General features: G+C 32.4%; 1 protein-coding gene across 1 annotated transcript; it reads right to left on the bottom strand.

Annotated features, from left to right (window-relative positions):
- Nucleotides 1–116: 116 nt before the first annotated feature.
- On the bottom strand, nucleotides 117–11,393 carry AAE18 (acyl-activating enzyme 18). Its single transcript, XM_018127536.2, has 14 exons — nucleotides 10,948–11,393; nucleotides 6,319–6,448; nucleotides 5,922–6,181; nucleotides 5,101–5,302; nucleotides 4,355–4,395; nucleotides 3,648–3,776; nucleotides 3,346–3,419; nucleotides 3,033–3,253; nucleotides 2,306–2,400; nucleotides 1,999–2,215; nucleotides 1,650–1,775; nucleotides 1,102–1,200; nucleotides 715–921; nucleotides 117–469 (listed from the first exon to the last, which is right to left on the bottom strand). The coding sequence occupies exons 1-14, from the start codon at nucleotides 11,220–11,222 to the stop codon at nucleotides 356–358; spliced, it is 2,190 nt and encodes a 729-aa protein (XP_017983025.1). The 5' UTR covers nucleotides 11,223–11,393; the 3' UTR covers nucleotides 117–355.
- Between the last annotated feature and the right edge of the window lie 6,625 nt (nucleotides 11,394–18,018).

The raw sequence follows: 18,018 nt of genomic DNA, 5'->3' as shown, positions 1-18,018 counted from the left end.
TGTTTGAAAGGTGTTATGTAATTGTTCAAATATCTATTAGTAAAATTGGGATAAAATAACTTTACCCTAATAATAATTCAAATGTAAACTTTTTATTTTTACTTAGAAAATATAACTTAGTAAACTGAAAAGCAAATTTGCATTGCTCTGAAGTATACGTAGGTGGCTCTTTAACTTTAACAGGTCTAATCCAACATCATCAGAGCCCATAACAATGATAAGTGACAACAGATTGGGAAAACCAATCATTACTAAATTTTCATACTCTACACATCCACATCCATGCACAAAGGGGAGACAAATTTTCTTGCTGGTATCTGGTATATGATGCTGCAAGGCCTTGCTGAAGCTGCCGTTACATTCTACTTCGGACAGACAGTTCATGCTTTATTTGGTCCCTCAAAACTCTCCTAAGTAATTTGTTAGAAGCAGTTCGAGGAAACTCTGGGATTATCTTCACAATTTTCACCTGTGATCAATCAAAAAGCAGTAGAATTTAGTCCCCAACGATAACAAACATGATTGTCTCTCTAGCTTATCTATGAGAACTGAACAGGAAATCAGTTACTCTTTCTCATATAAGTGAAATGACTCTTTAGTTTCGACTTTTGACTCCAAGCATTCAGATTGATTTATACAGTGTTGCTTGCTTAGCTGCAAAAATTTCATGCCTAGAGAATAATGACTAGATATTAAAACATCAAAGAGCGAAACCTTGAACAAGGGGTTGAGGTTGACTTGAATGGCTTTTGAGAATATCATCTTCAGCTTCTCTGGTTGGTGATCATATCCTTTCTTTAGCACCACAAATATTACCAATAGTTCTGGACCACCATCTGGTGGTGCTACACTCACTGCAGCAGTCTCCAAGACGCTTTCGTCAGCCCGGTCACAAACTCGCTCAATTTCAACAGAACTTGTCTGTAGATCAGGGAAGTTTAGGATTTTCATGCTTTCAAAACTATGTAGAAGCCAAATTAAAGTTCGGTCAAATACTTGAAGCTCAGTCAAATATTTTAGGTATGAATGACAACAAAAGTTTAATGATCTTCAAGTTTGCTTAATCATCAATTAAAAATAGGAGGCAGGAGGGTGTACTACCTTAATGCCGCCAAGATTCATCGTGTCATCAGCCCTTCCTTGGACGACAAGATAGCCTCCAACAGTTCTCTTAAGGATATCCCCATGTCTCCTGAGGCGCTGCCAATGCATATATCAAATCATAAGATAGCACTTCCAAACATTTGTTAAGAAAACTTATATAGCAATCGTTGCTTGAATATTTTCTAACTGATCTTAGTCCATACAAGTGATACAGGAATATTATAATTTAAGTCTAACAAGGTTTTAGCGAAAGTGATATCTTCAGGTTGGAAGAATTGATGTCTTTAGAATTTGTTGCCTCATTTTCAAAATAGTAAAGCAGCATAACAAGGAGAATGCAATGTGGGGAAGAGGAACTCTTTTCTTATTGGATAGTTAAAGTTAGGGAGGGGAAATTCAAACTTGGGACCTCCTTCGTAGTGCATTTGACCAACTATTTACCATATAATCTGAAAAATTAACCAGGAGCTATAAAAACACTCTGTAACATACAGCTTTTAGACTGTACCATGCAAATATCATAAGAAAGAAAATTTTGATCATACCATTCCATTATGTATCGGCATTCCCTTAAAGTAAACCTTCTCATGATCAGCATTAAGCAATCTATCAGTTGCTCCCAAATAGAGAGGGAATAAACCGACTTCACCAACACAAGCTTTATCATCCGGCTGTCACAAAGGTCAAACAGGTCAGACATAGACACGCATGCACACGCTCTCACACACTCAGAGACACCTTACTCTTTTAGTATTATCGCAACAAATTTATTCATCTGTCTCCCGCACTGATCATAATAGGATTAGTTTGGGGATATGTAAATCTTGTGAACTAAAAAGTTGAATGGATATTGTTGTAAAAGAAACTGCACCAGCTTCAAGATTAAGTTCTTACATAAGCAACTCCATCTTCATCCAAGATAACTAGGCCAGTTGTCATTGATGCAGTGCTAAATGCTCCAAAAGCTTGTGGCTGCAGTTGACTCCCTTGGATGTAAGATGATGCTAGCTCTGTGCCTCCACAACATTCAATAACTGGCTTGTAGTAAGATTTTGAGGAAAGCCAAAGGTCATCATCAACATTAGAGGCTTCTCCAGTGCTAGCAAAGGATCTGCAGCCATATAAAATTGTTAAGTCCCTCTTGTGAGAATTATTACTGATGCAAAAGTTCCTTTTGGATTAAAAAGGAAACAATGTTCACTTTATCTTTGTCCAGTCTAGGCCTTCCATACACTTGGTATTCTTCCAAGCTTTCACTAAGCTTGGAACTGTGCCCAAAACAGTTACTCCTGCATCCTGAAACAAAATAAATGAAGAATAAAATAAGCTGGAGTTTAGATGGTGTATGATAATGTTCATTAATGCTATACACTGTTTCATACTCACAGCAAGAAGAATAATTTTAATTTGTTAACAGAATGAAGAAACGAATCAAAGATGCATTTCAATTACTTCCGTTTCCTTTTCTTGTAAGAGAAGTCCATAGCACAAAGCCTATCTAACTAAAGCCAAGGGAAGTTCTTGTCATCTTCCCAGAATAAACCAATAAACATCTAAAAAATATTTTTGAACAACTGCTATTGGTATGGGACATTATATTGTCAGAAGCATATTAGTTATTGAGGATTTAGGCCTGCAAACTGTTCTGTTTTATCCAAGGGCATGATATGCTCAAAATCGTTGCCTTCCACTTTGCCTGAGGGTCAAATTTCCCTGGTTGTATGCTAATCAATCAGATTGCCCCAGAAATAAGCCATGCATACTTCCATACTTATTGGCATTTTCCCATACAACTATAGTATGTTATAACTTGTTTACTATACATTGATTATAGGCATTTTCTTTGAAATAACTGGATACTAAAACTGAATTCAAGTCACACCTCACAAGCAGTAAGCATTGGCAAGAATAAATATTGTAGGTTTGACCTGAACAAATTTCCCAAATCCACGGCCCAAAGGAGATCCATGATAGAGAGCAAGGGCTGCACCAGTTAGAAAGCATGAGAACAGTAAAATCGGTCCCATCACCCATCCTAGATTTGTAGGCCAGCAGTAAACATCTCCAACTCCGATGTCAATGTGAGCCCATGCATCAGAAGAACATCGAATAGGGGAAAGTTGAGTCCATGTAATAGCTTTTGGTTCTCCTGGTCAAGATCAATAAATATAATTGAAAATCTTCAAACAAATAAAGGAAACAAACAGGAAAAAGTACAAAAGAAGTGACAAATTTTTCCACCTGTGGTTCCAGACGAGAATAGTATGTTAATTGCAGAATCTATTGGTTGATAAGTTGGAGTGTAATATTTTGGTCTGCCACAGATATAATGTAATTAAATACTTTTACAGCAATGTTAGACAGTTATGTAAAGCTGATCAACTTGAGAAACTGTAAAATTAATATATGGATACTTGTTTAGGTAATGAGAATGATAAAGAGGTACTTATTAGTACAATATTGATATAGTAAACTTCTCAAGCTGTAATTGTAGAAATACCTTGATCTAGTAAACTTCTCTCAAGCTGTAATTGTAGACATACCTTGAATGTTGATTGACACAGGCCAGAAAATCTTTCCATGATAGGTCTTGTTCTCTTAATTGAATGCCTACATCATTCCCACTCACAGGGAGCACGATAGCTTTACATGGAGAAGCCTCTACAACTCGACTGCATGATAAAGACAAACAGTCATGAATAACAACAGAGGTGATAAACATATCAATACTAGTACCCTACAATTTGTATCTTCAAGAAATTCAGAATTAAAATGAAGGCATTAACAGCTAGTTTGGCCTTCCATTTTCATGGTAAAGCACTCTCATTAAGGCCTACAAAGATGCAACTTAAATGAAAACTTGTATCTGGAACATATAGTTGAATGGAAGGTAGCATTTCTAAGGACGTTTTAAAGCCAGTACATGTTGAGAAAATTGAGAAAGACAACTTTCTTTGGTGGGGTAAATGAAAGGCAAAGCACAAGACAGTAATTCATTCATAACCATAACCTCAAAACCTAGTAATTCTCACATAAATTAGGTACTACAAATCCCCCCCCTCCCCCCCCCCCCCCCCCCATAGGCATTTCATACCAAAACAAAGAATATGTTGTAAATTTAAAGGAGCCTTTGGCTTCCAGAGGTCGTCTCTAGGAACAACAAACCAATGATTCTCCATCTACCGGTTGTTTGGGAAAGTAAAAGTAGCACATTATTTAGCCTGTGCAACCAAAACTTAATTTGTTTTACCTGTATAAAGGAAACTTTCGACCTCCCCTTAGTATATAATCCTGAATACAAAGTGAAGGTATATCATTTCGAAAATAAAGCAAATAGGAAACTAGGACTAACATTGAGAGTTTTGCAAAAGTCTCAGAGAGCTAATATGTGATATAAATGCCAATTTATCAAGCTTTGATGTTATTCACTACAATCAACGTGTGCAGGAGTGACCAATTGAAAAAGAGTAAGTTTAGAACTATGAATAGGAACAGAAATCAGAATGAACAGAAAAATTACAACTGACTATTTAGTAGACATTGACTATCTACATCTAAGAATAAGAACGAACCATTAGACCGTGTAAGAATTACAGCCAAAAGTAATTTGGAGAATAGCATATATGTAAAAGCCCAGGGATTTTAAAAAAAAAAATGGAGTTTTGTTATATGAAGATGACCAATATATTTCAAAGATAGTCTATTGGACAAGATGATAACAAGAAATGATGTTACAGAAAAAATAGAGCAGCTCAGACCACTTTACACACACAATTCTGAGTATCTGAAATCATTTGGGAGAAAGCACAGAAAAGTTTTCTAGCAGATAAATTCTTATTCCCACCATTCATTTGTGTCAACTACCATATTCAGTGAAGCTTTCATCAACATATGCAATCTCGAAGCTAAACATTCTGGATGAGATTTTGTTCATATCCTTCAGCAACTTTATATTTTTCATTAAAAATTAAATAACCTACAGAAGTGGAAGAACACCTGAGTGAAGATAGCCTTCGCCTTAGAGACCCGCAAACGGGTTGCAATTTCCTTTGCAGCAAAACTATCAGCTATTGATACAACAACAAATCCAGCTAAAACTATTGCCAGGTATATAATAACTGCATTGACCGTCATTGGCATATCAATTGCGATTGCATCACCTTTTTGGAAAGTTGCATCTAGTGCATTTGCCACTAACCTGTAAAATGAAAATCAGAATGAAGATGGTATAACAGGAACAAAGAAAATAACATCATAAGATGAAATAAGGGATGTAATGTTTGGAGTTGCAAATAATCCAAAAACTACGCTGTAGGCATGCAGTACTACTCCTCATGCCCTCCATTTACGTTAAGGCTTCCTCTATACCTTAATGTGTAATCACCATGGTTTCGCAAATTTAGAAAGATTTAAATACAAAAAGGAGGCCAACATTTTTGAAATACCACCAATTTGGGCACAGGGGACCACTGAATTACTATGTCCTCGTGAGAGAACATGCTAATCACTAATTAATTAACTGGAAACTTCTAAATCATCATTTAAAAATTTCACTGGTAATTAAGATGGCATTTCCTGTTTTGATGATACCCACGCATAATTGTCCATAACTTCATTATTGTCATTTATTTTTCTTTTCTTTAAAAGAACCAAATTATATGAAATTAAGAAATAACACTGAAAAATCAGTAATAACTTCTCACTGGCATTTGATTTCAGACATTTTAGCTCCATTTGTATCTATGACATACTCAAACACAAAATGAAATGTAGGTCTTAAGAACCAGGTACAGCAGGTCAAGTAAATGATAGCATACATTACTTGTTCTCGTAATTCTTTAAGTGTCATACGGTTCACATCAGAATCATCATTGCCTTCATCTCTCCATACAACTGCAAAACTATCATCCTCTTTTCTGGGATGACTTGAGGGTAATAAGCAACATTCAGCAATATTCAAAACTGAACCAGGAAGCCAAGTTCCCCCAGGTCTTGATCCGTCAGCGGTATCCAGAATGCATTTAGGAGATTCATGAAATATAACTGAAAGCTCTTTTAGAATAATTGACCAATAAACCTGATAATTATTCAAAAAAAAGAAAAAAAGCTAGTCTTAGAAGACAAGATAAAATTTAGTAAAACTTCTTAATGCAGCATTGAGCGCTGTATTTGCCTGAAAAAGGTGCAAGGGGAAAAACATTAGTTGCTTATTACCTCAGGATGTTGGACAGTGAAATCCCGAAAGAGGTTAAAACTTGCAATGGGATCCTTGTATGAAGTCCCTAAAAGCTTTGGACCATGAATTTCCATTGTTCGTCCCAGGTTCGTAAGTTTAGACTCATATCTGGGCACTCAGAAAAGAATGTTTGACTCAGGAAAATGACAAAGTTTGACTGCCTGTCATAATTCTTGCAAACTTAGCCAAACAGAAGTACTGAATCATATGCGGGCTCGATCCCTTAAAAACAGATTCAAGCCACTTTGTGCATGGAATTCACATATAGTAAGATTCCCTACAGTTATCCATTATGAAATTGCTGGAATATTGTTGCTAATTCCAAAATTCTATGTTCAAATGAAACTTTTCTCAAGCTTGCTAACCCTTTGGTGAGATTAATTAAAAATTTCTTCTAACTTCAAAGAATATTCAAAAAATTAGTTACTATGCTCTCGAAAAGGCTCCATCATATCAACTAATTCTACAATTCTACTGACACATATATGAAGACACAATGGTAAGGCCTCCAATGGTCAAGTTACTGCTGGGGGGAAGGGCGAAGGAAGAGATATAAAAGTGAATGGAATAAGTGACCTGATGAGAGGAACGTTCACATAAAGGGTAAGGCTGACCTTGCATAAGGTAATTGCATGACCTAACCTGATGTGCTCCCTGCTTTATGCATGGTTGATTGGCATGTGTCTACAATGTGTTGTATTAGGTCAAACAATTGTATGGTGTTTGATATGGACAGAAAAGAAACTGAACATAAAAATTAGGATAAAAGTCATTCTTTCTATAATGAGGGGGAGTACATGACCCTTAAAGAGTCACATGTTTCTCTCTTTTGGTGTTTCATTCAAACATTTAAGCTTCCACTCCCCCTTCAGCTATAAGCTTCTTCGCTCCTTTTGACTTATTCCAAATAGGAGGGATTGTCCATGAGAGAAGTACTAAATCAGAGTAATTTTTTTTACTCATTTAAACCTTTTTCTAAATTCCTATACATGCAACGGTTTAGATGTCTAGTGTTTTTATTAGGGTTGCTCTCTTGGATCTTTATATATATTGCTACTACTATGTGCCCTTGGGTTTAGTTTGGGACACCTTTTGATTGCTTTTGGAGGAGTGTTGCTTATATAGGAAGGGATTTAATTGCTTAGGAATTTGTATGACTTATAAAGCAAGTAATTCCCACATTAAATGCAAAGGTGTGTCTTATAGAGGAAGATGTTTATCCATTGAATGCAAATAATGTGGCTTATAGAGGAAGGGATTCCCACATTGAATGCAAAGGACATGTCTTACAAAAGAAAGGATTTGCACATTGAAAAGCAAAGGACTCATACGGTTGCCTTTGAATTTCATGGCCATGGCCAATTGCCTTATGTGGTTTTCTTTATAAGGGCTTCTATATGCTCGTTGAGTTATGCTTATTGGAGAGTTTATGTGTCATGCTTTTACATACCTTGATGCCTACTGCTTTCTGGTATCTTTTCTTTTCTTGGTTATTTTGTTAGTTTCTTCATGCTCTCTTATCTGTAATGTTTGTTTAGCTTAAAGCCTTGAATCATTGTTTCAAACGCAAAGCCCAACACCTGGATATATTTTTCTCCAATGTTCAATGTTAAGAAAAAAACGATTTTTTTTTTTGTCTTTACTCGGCTACAATTAATTTCTGTTCCTTCTCCTGATGTAAAAACACATATTTTGTAAAATATATGCCATAAAAAAAAACCCTATAAAAACAAAATTACATCTGCCATATGTATCCTTTAGGCTTCACTCATATGATGTTTTTTGTTTTATGGCTCAATGGTTTTACAAAGATATGGCAGATATCTTTGAATAATACCAAGATTAAGAAGGCCTTGTATCCATGGTATCTGTTATCAAAGTCATCAATTAGATGAACTTTTCAGATAGAACCTTCATTTCTGTTTTCCCAAGTTCATGATTTAGATAATAAAAGAGAACAAGTGTAATAATATTCTTTTAATGAGAACAGAATTGAAAAGGAACCTGTCAAAGATTTGCTATTTAATTTTACTAGAGCTTAATGGACATGTAACTCTTGTCTCAATTTAGTGATATTCTGGATTGAATTTTGGTTTTAATTTTTTTTGCCAATTCCATGATTCATATAGAGAAAAGTGTGAGAACATTTCCATGATTGAAAAGTATTTATCAAGTTCAATCTGTTTTAAAAATAAATTCTGCTAAGGTGAAACATTTCTTTTTATTATAACTTAATGGACATATATCTCTTTAGTCTTAAATTAAATGATCTTTTTGCACTTAAGTTTTGTTTTTGTTTTGTGCTTATTTTCATGGTTCATATAGAGAGAAGTTGACAGGATTCATTGATTCAAAAATGAATTGTCAAATTGCTTTGAATATGTGCATCATTGAATGAAAATTTCCTTTTAAACATTAATAATTTCCACTCACTCTAACTTCATTATTGATAAGATTATTCTTTTGAGAATTTGTAGTATGATGGACTTCTTTGAACAGGAATGCGATTGAAAAGGTATTGTAATATACTGTACCATATTTATTTTCTCAATTTCATTCAAAAGGCCCTCTTGGACTTAACTTTAATTATTTTTTTTCTCATTTCGAATTTATGATTGATATAAATAGTTTGTTGGATTCTCTGCTATGGAAACATAAGCAAGAAGGGTTTTTTCAATCATTCATGGAAACAGAAATTCATTTGATATTAACTTTGTAAAATTCATAGAGAAGGGGAGTCAGCCTTTAGAGGAACTAGAGGATTTCTTAAAAGGGTAAGCTAAATTGGAAGCCAATTGCCATGGATAAGCCTCTAGAGGAGTGTAAGAACAAATAATTATCCAAGGCTTTAAGTTAGACAAAATTAGAGCTAACAGAGCCTGAAGAAAGTGGCAAATAACAAAAAAGAAAGAATAGAGATTAGAAAGTAGTAGATATGAAAGCATGAAAGAGCATACAAAATAAACTCATCAATAAGCGAAATAAGCAAAAGTCATTGAGCATGGAAAAGCAAGTTACATAAAGCTCTTATAAAGAAAATCACACAAGGCAACTCGTCATGAAATTTAAAGGGAATCCTAAAGTGACTCATTGGCATTCAATGTGCAAATCACTTATTCTATAAGCCCTAATCATTCCCAAGCAATCAAAAGGGTACCCTTGAATCTTTTGTATTTAATGTGACAAACCTTTCCTTTATAAGCCATACTCCTCGTCAATTAATAAAATCCCTTCCTCTAAAAACCATACTCCTCCACAAGCAATCAAAAATGTGTTCCAAGTTAACCTTAACAACACATAGTAGCCGTGTATATATGAGGATCCAACAAATCCAACTCAAGAAATGTACTCCCAATCTCAACTATTGCTTGCATAAGAATTTAAGAAAAGTAAAAATAAATCAAACAAAACTTAAACCAATTTAATACTATCATTTTTTTAATATAAAAGTAATAAAAAAATTAATTTTTACATTCAAAAAATATTGCAAAAATATTAAAAATAAAAAAACATTTAGATCTAATATTTAATATATCACGATTGAGTTTTCGTTGTTGACTTTTTGTATATTATATTTTGTCAGTCTTGTAATTTTTAATTTTTAAAGTAGTAAATAGTTGGATCAAATGTATAATTATTTTAATTTAATTGTAAATTACGAAAAAAAAATTTAAAAAAATTACAATCAAGGAAAGAAAAAGCTAAAAAAAGTGGAACAATAGAAAATTGTGTTAAAAATATATGTTATAGATGATATAGATGTTTTTACGTCTCTATTCTTTTTCCCCTTTTTTCTCTTTCTTTTATATTCTCATGGTTATTTAGAATTAATCAATATTGCTCAAATAATCCATAGTACCTTCCCAACACTCTTGGTAGGATCCAAAATTATTTCATTTAGGAATTTTTAAGAAATTCCTCACTTACAACTTTCCAAAAAATGTTCCAATTTTTGAGGTTTTCTAGATTACATTCTCATTATTGAGTTTATTCAACTACATTTTCATTTAATAAATTAAGAAATTTTATTAATAAAAAATTTAAACATAATACCAAAACAAATAAATAAGCAAAAGACAAAAATGGACTAGAAACCATTCTCATGAACAAGAAAAAGCCTATTGGACTGGACCCAAGTTAGCAGGGCCAAGACAGATCCGGGTTGGGCCACAGGACCCATCCAAACCCAGCCACGATCGGCCTTGCACGCCGCGGGTTGCTTGCAATCTTATAAAATAAAGCAACCAAGCGGACCCTCAACCACCGAAGGGGTCTGACATCCTAACCTTGGCAGCAACCAAAAGCTAACCCGCCATGGAGGCTACAGCTACCCCAGAAGTAGAGGGTGAAACCAAAAAGGAAAAATATTTAAATATGAAATGAATTTCCTATTTGAGATTTAAATCTTACAATTAATATAGACATAGTTTCATTTCTATACATTTTGCATTATTTTGTTTTGTTTTGATTTATTTGAATTTAATTTTATAAAGTATACATCACATAGGAACCTGTACAAACAAGCGGAAGTTGGTACTGAATATAGATATAAATGCAGGTGATAATAGAAGGAAGGTAAAGGAAGATAAAAGAAGAGGAGACATTACACAGAAGGGAACCAGTAAAGAGGGGGGCCGTCAACGGAGGCATCCCAGCGAGCATAGACGCTGTAGTAGACAAGTTGGTGCAGCGAATGCTGGTGCCATGGCTTCAGCACTCTCCTACGCACCACCTCCCTCCACACCTCTCTTGCATCGCCTCCTGCTTTCGCTATTGCTTCTGTTACAACTCCATGGATCTCTTTCGCCTCCTCTTTGCTTAATCCGCCTGCCTTGCACAGATCTTCTACGCCCACCTGAGCAATGCTCTTGTTTCCCATCATTTCGCCCACCACTCAATCTCTCTGTTACTCTCTCAAATTTGGCGTAGCGCGGGTTAATTTTTCTACTAAATAGAAACTGAGTGTGTAGAGTAGCTGATTGAGGTAGGTGAGGAAAGTAGGTAGGCACATCGGAGAAAGGAAGTTGAGCGGATTTTCTATGCATTTTGCACCCATTCTTTATACTAATATTATTAAATTATACAATTATTTAACGCTGAACTTTCTCATTCCTCTTCCTCTTGTCACAATTCTCCTTGAATTGGGTTTGAGTGAAAAAATTTTAAAATCATATATATATATAAGTGTGAGTATCCATTTTATTATAATTTAAGATCTTTTTTTATTTAGTCAAGCAACAAAGACAACCCAAATAACCCAATAGATATAGAAATGTAATTTGATCTGAATTTTTATATTTAATTAAATATATTTAGATTTAAATTAGATTAAGTTAAAATTTAAATTTAATTCATTCAAATCAAATTTCTTAACATTATTTTTATTTTGTAACTTCTATTTAGATAAGGGTTATTAATATATAAATAGATCTCTTACTTTATTTATAACTAAATACTCTTGAATAAGATCTTATCACTTTATTAATATTTTTCTATTATAGATAAATTTTATCATCATCTTTACGTCAAAGTCTCATTTTTTTCAAGTTTCAAAAGGAGTTAAATAGTTGGTCTTTGATTATTTTTTTTTAACAAATCAGGTACATGACTTGATATTTTTTTAGTATTTTCATTCCTTGATAATTAGCCTTCATGTAAATTTTGCTATCATATAGTATTTATCATATTTTTATCTCTTGATTTATTAAATCAGATTGAGCATGAAAATATATATAATTATATATGATATCTTTGTTCTAGTTTTGAAATATGATTTTCTCAATATATAATTTTTTTTGTTGAATTTCGACTAAAATTTTGCTCAACATATGTAAAATCCATTTTTGATGCTATGAGATTTTGCATAAAATATTTTTGAATTAAACATATGAAATTGACTTTGTATGATATCTAACTTTGTGTGATACCTATTTTTGTAATAAGTGAAAAATATAACACTTGGGCTAATCCAAAATATATTTTGTTTTAGATTTCATGTCTTTTTTGTGGTTGAGCGAAATAATGAGTTACTGATTAAAAATCATGAATTTCGTCTATTCTCTGAAGTGAATGTGACATAATTTAATAATTATAATAATAGATGTGAAAAAGATCGCCACAATAATTGCAATCATGGTGATTACACTATTTTAAGAATACATTTAACCACAAGAAGTAAATGGATACTTTTATCTACCAAAAATAGATGAGTAGTGAAGAGATATAAGAAAAAGATAAAAATGGATAGAATAAAAGAAATATAGAAAATTTCTGTCATCAATGTGACATGACAGGTTATTGGTCGCATACTTTTCGTATGTTGAAACATTTGAACTTTATCAAGAATTACTGAAAGCTAAAAAAAAAATATTGAAACAAATTTTGTTAAATATGATTTTAACTATGGCCAAATTGATATAATACATATAGATGTTGTTGTTTTTCTGATCCACTCTAAAAGAGGAATTGATTATGTGATTGGTGATTAAAATATAAAAGAATGAAATTTTTTTATATAATTTGTTAGTATGTTTTAGTATAATTTTCTTATGAAAAATAAAATATTTTTATATTTTCTCATTATATTTCAATGATATGTTTTTATTATGTTTTTTAATGAAAAATTATATATATATATATATATATATATTATGTTATCTTATGCTAACTTGCAAGTTTTTTACCATATATGTATCTATTTTATTGAAGAACAATATAAATATTCATCTAAATTATACTATACAAATATTAGAATTACTGAAATTCATGCTATAGTAAAGCAGAAGCTTATTAATGATTTTAATGTTTGACATGACTAGTTGGACCATCCGGATCATAATGATGCAAAAAAAATTGAAAATTCATATGGCCATCTATTGAAAAACTAGAAGATTTTTCAATTTGAAAAATTCTCATATGTTGTTTGCTCTCAAGGTAAATTAATTATAAGACCATCACCAGCTATACTTAGTACTGAATGTCTTATATTTTTTAAACGTATTCAAGGTGATATAAACGAACCCACTGTTTAGATATTTTATTAATTTAGTCAATCATCGACTAGATGGCCACATTTGTGCTTATTATTAACTTGCAATTTGGCATTTGTAAGATTAGTCGCTCAAATCATTCGTTTGCAAACACATTTTTCTAATTATGCAATCAAGACTATTTATCTTGACAATGCTAGTGAATTTATATTCTAAGCCTTTAATGAATATTGTATATTAGTTGGAATAACTATTAAATAGCTTGTTGCTCATTTTTATATACAAAACGGTTCAATACTTCCAACTAATTGGAAAGCCATTGCTTATGAAAACTGAACTCCCCATTTTTGTTTAGGGACATGCCATTTTTGCATGTAGTGGTACTTGTATGCATCATGCCAACGAGCTATCATAAACTCTCCTTTATACAATTGGTTTATAGTTAGAAACTAAATATTTCACATATAAGAATTTTTGGATGTACGGTATATGTCCCAATTGCTCCACCACAACGAATAAAGATGGGTTCTCAAAGGAGGTTAGGAATATATGTTAGACATAAATCTTCATCCATAATTAAATCTCTAGAATCATTAATAGGAGATTTTTTCATGGCAATGTTTGCCAATTATCATTTTGATTAAACAAATTTTTTAACATTAGAGGGACAAATAAGTAGCTAGAAAAAAAATTCTTGGAATGCATTATCACTATTTAGTTTTGATCCTCACACAAATCAATATCAACTTAAAATTTAAAAAAATAATTCATTTACAAAATATAACGAATTAATTATCAGACGTATTTATTGATTTAAAGAGAATAACTAAATCTCATATACTAGTTGCAAATGCTCCTACTAGAATTGATGGCCTTATAAGACAAGGCACGCTGGAAACGTGGGAAACCAATCAGTTCTAAAGATAAAATCCTCGAAATGAAAAATTAGTAAATATATAAGGTCAAAAAGAGGAAAAAAAACCCCAAAAGAGATCCCTAACAAAATCGATAAAATTTCAAAAAAAATTCAAGTACCTAAAATCATGGAAAATGAAGAGATCTAAAAAAATTACGTCATAATGGGAAAAAATGGAACTATAATGAAATAAATTTCGACAATATTTTTGAATATAATGTAACGCTGAATATTATGAAAAAAAAAATGAGGATCTCGAACCTATATCTATTAAAGAATGTAGACACAGAAATGATTATCTAATGTGGAAAGACACAACTGAGGCTGAATTGAATTCACTTACAAAACATGATATTTTTGAACCTGTAGTCCATACAACAAATTGAGTAAAACCAATGGGATCTCAATGGGTATTTGTGTGAAAACAAAATGCGAAAAATGAGATTGTAAGATATAAAATATGGCTTGTTGCACAAGGTTTTACCCAAAAACCTAGTATTGATTATGAAGAGACATATTCTCTTGTGGTGGATGCAATTACATTTCTATTTTTAATTAGTCTAGCAATACATGAGAAGATTAAAATGTATTTAATGAATGTAGCTACAATCTATTTATATGGCTCACTTGATATCGATATTTATATAAAAATTCTTTAAAAAAAGTAAGTTCCCTATAGCACACAATTCTCGAAAAATTCTTTCAATCAAATTAAATAAATATTTATATGGATTAAAAGCAATCTGAACACATGTGGTATAACTTTAGTGAATATTTGTTGAAATACGGTTATAAAATGATCCTATATGCCTACGTGTTTTTATCAAAAGATTTGGATCTGAATTTGTTAAACCTGAATATTATTGAAATCCTTGACGAGTTATCAAATGAAATACCCCATACTTTGATATGGTGATAAATAAAGTTGAGCGAATGCAAATTGAGGTCAATTAAAATGTTTAAAAGTGATAAGTGACGAAAGGAGTAGTTTAGGATAAAATATTTCGCAAGTGAGAAAATAATAATAAAATAATAATAATTTCATCAGAGGAGAATTGGTGAGATAAAAGGCGATTCGAAAGTCAAGTGAGGCATAATAAGGTATTTCAGGTACCAAGGAGACAAGATAAAATTTTTAATATATTAATATTTAGCCGGATGTCGAAATTAGTCAAGAAGAAATATCATATGGTTGATTCAAGTGGGGGAGAAGATGACAAGCCCGACTCTATAAAAATAATTGTCATGACATACATGTGATGGATAGCATGTTTGCATGCTAAGAGAGTCCCGAAAAAAATTTACAAAAGTCGGTATTATACCTAGACGTACAACAAAGTTGATTTAAACCTCGAACTAGATCAAATAGAGAATTTATGATGAAATTAAGAATTTTAAAGTCCCAGAATGGTTTAATATGGTGATTCGGAGTTTGAGGATCAATTTGGAGTCAAACCGAAATTTTCGCTATCTAGGGGCAAAATGATCATTTGCCACCTGGGGACAAAATGAAAATTTTTAGAAAAGATTTTTGGCCCCATTTGACTTATTGGAGTAAGATTTGAAGTTTAGAAGTGAAAAATTTTAATTTCAGTATAATTTGGAGTAAAAGGGTAAAATGGTAATTTTACCATCTGGAATCGAAAATTTAATTTTTGAAAGGGTTTTGATCAAATTTAATTATTTGGAGTGTGAAATGAGTATGAGGAGTGCAAATTATGCATTATGGCAAATTTTCAATTTTTGGGGCAAAAATGTAATTTTTGAAAAGTTTGGGGGCAAAAGTGTAATTTTGAAAAATTTGCTCCACCAAAACTTTGGAAAAATCTGGAAATTTCACTTAAGACTTGGATAAGTCAAAGGGAATGCATGGTGAAAAAAATAGGACAAGTGGATGGCTAGAAAAAAAAATGAATTAATAAAATATTTAAAATATGAATAAAATAATATTATTTCATTAAACAATAAAAAGGCATAAAAAAAAATCAGCCCACCCATTCTTCTTCTTCAACATTCGGCCAAGCAAGAAACAAGAGAGAGAAAGGAGAAAACAAAACCCTAGAGAGAGAAAATCAAAGAAAAAGTGTGAATTTTCAAGGAAATTAAGTGAAAAATGTGAGATTTTTTCTATTAAGCTTGAGTTTTCTTATTCCCAAGCATTTCTCTTTATTTTCCATGATTAAATTACATGTTTTCATGATGAATTCAATTCTGAAAAAATGGGTTAGGAGAGAGAAAGTTGTTGGATTTATTTGATTTTAATTTATGTTAGTGTTTTTAGTTAGTTTAGCATATTTAGAAACAAAACAACAAGAAAAGAATTTATTTTCTCCCCCAACCATTAATGGCTGAATTTACCATGTAGTGAGTGAGGATGAGTTTGATTTTATTCTAGGAGAATTGGTTAAGGAATAATGAATTATGAGCCTAGAAAAATAATGGGAATTTTCAGAGCAAAAATACGAATTTTTACCCACTAGGGGTATTTTCGTAATTTGCTGTTGGGACTGATAAGTTGCATCACACTGAGGGACATTAAGTTAATTTGGGTGCAATTGAGGTATAGAAACTAAAAAGAATTAAATTGGAGTTTAAACGAACCCGTTAGGAATTTAATCGGGTGATAAGACGAATTAGGCCAATATCGGGTTTAGATAGTTACCAGTGCATTTTTGCATTCCATATCATGCATTGGTAGTCTAAATTAGTTTAATTTTGATTTAGTACCAACTTAGTGAAATTCTCGATTTTGTACTGTGTCAAGGTGGTGAGTCCTCTAATAAAGGCAAGGAAATTGCATTCGAGGACCAGTAGACAGAGTGCTTCGAAAGTCTGCATTCTAGACATTGTGAGTAAACTTATTATTGTCTTAATTATCTAGAGTAGTTTTATACAACTGTGTGATTTTATGGAAAATGGGTTTAAATGGTAAATTGCTATGTTTTAAGAGAAATTGTAATTTTATAAAATGATTTTATAAATTTTCTAGAAAATCGAATATTGGTTTTGAAAATAGAGTAATTGGAGACTGCTAGTTTGTGTTTCAAATTTATGGTTTTGAATTGAATGGCTTATGATAATAAATGAGCATGAATGGCTAATTTGATTTTGGTGTTAAAATTATTTATACTGTGTTTTCAGCCTTGAGAGGCTAGATTGCGATAAATTGCCATGTCATGCTAGAATGAATTTTATTAAATTGGTGGAGTATATATTAATTATTTATTGCAGAGGGAGTTCCGTGGACCAACCTATTAGAGGGGCACGGTAAACTCCATTATATTATTACCTCGAACGGAGAGGCGCGTAGGGTATCTCCTAGGGTAAAGCTTAGGGTTCACTTCACGCCAAACCACCACGTGAAGGGGAACTCAGCCAACGCCAAGGAACGACTGTATTTTTCTCAAACTAAAAATATATTTTAAGTGTATACAAAATTTTAACAGCCTTGGCGGACTCGGTTGGATGCCCTGCGCAAGGTATCACCGAGTATGAGTTTTGGCACGAGCCAAAGTTTTAAGAAATTCATAAGCCAAGTTGATTACTCGATTTATATGGATTTATTTTATTTGGTTGAAATGAGTTGAATGGTAATGAAATTACAGTATGATGATTTATTTTAATTGTCTCCATTTACTCGACTTTAGATAGTTTAGATGGTATCTGTTTACTCACTGGGATTTTATAATCTCACCACCCTCATTTCCTCACATTTCAGGCTCAGGGAATTCCGTAGTTAGCTGACTTGGACACGGACCTTCATTTGGACTCGA

Source organism: Theobroma cacao, chromosome 9 (assembly GCF_053813885.1).
Source record: "Theobroma cacao isolate CCN51 chromosome 9, ASM5381388v1, whole genome shotgun sequence".
In the NCBI taxonomy this organism is placed as follows: domain Eukaryota; kingdom Viridiplantae; phylum Streptophyta; class Magnoliopsida; order Malvales; family Malvaceae; genus Theobroma; species Theobroma cacao.
The sequence above is the reverse complement of the archived record's forward strand: the minus strand, read 5'-3'. Positions and strand labels throughout refer to the sequence as shown.

Excerpts from the sequence above, each read along its gene's own strand:
- AAE18 (XM_018127536.2), bottom strand. The coding sequence starts at position 11,222 with ATGATGGGAAACAAGAGCATTGCTCAGGTGGGCGTAGAAGATCTGTGC. Across the intron at positions 3,254-3,345 it reads ATTCTCGTCTGGAACCACAG|GAGAACCAAAAGCTATTACA; the intron begins GTGGAAAAATTT and ends GATCTTGACCAG. Across the intron at positions 922-1,101 it reads TGAATCTTGGCGGCATTAAG|ACAAGTTCTGTTGAAATTGA; the intron begins GTAGTACACCCT and ends CCTGATCTACAG.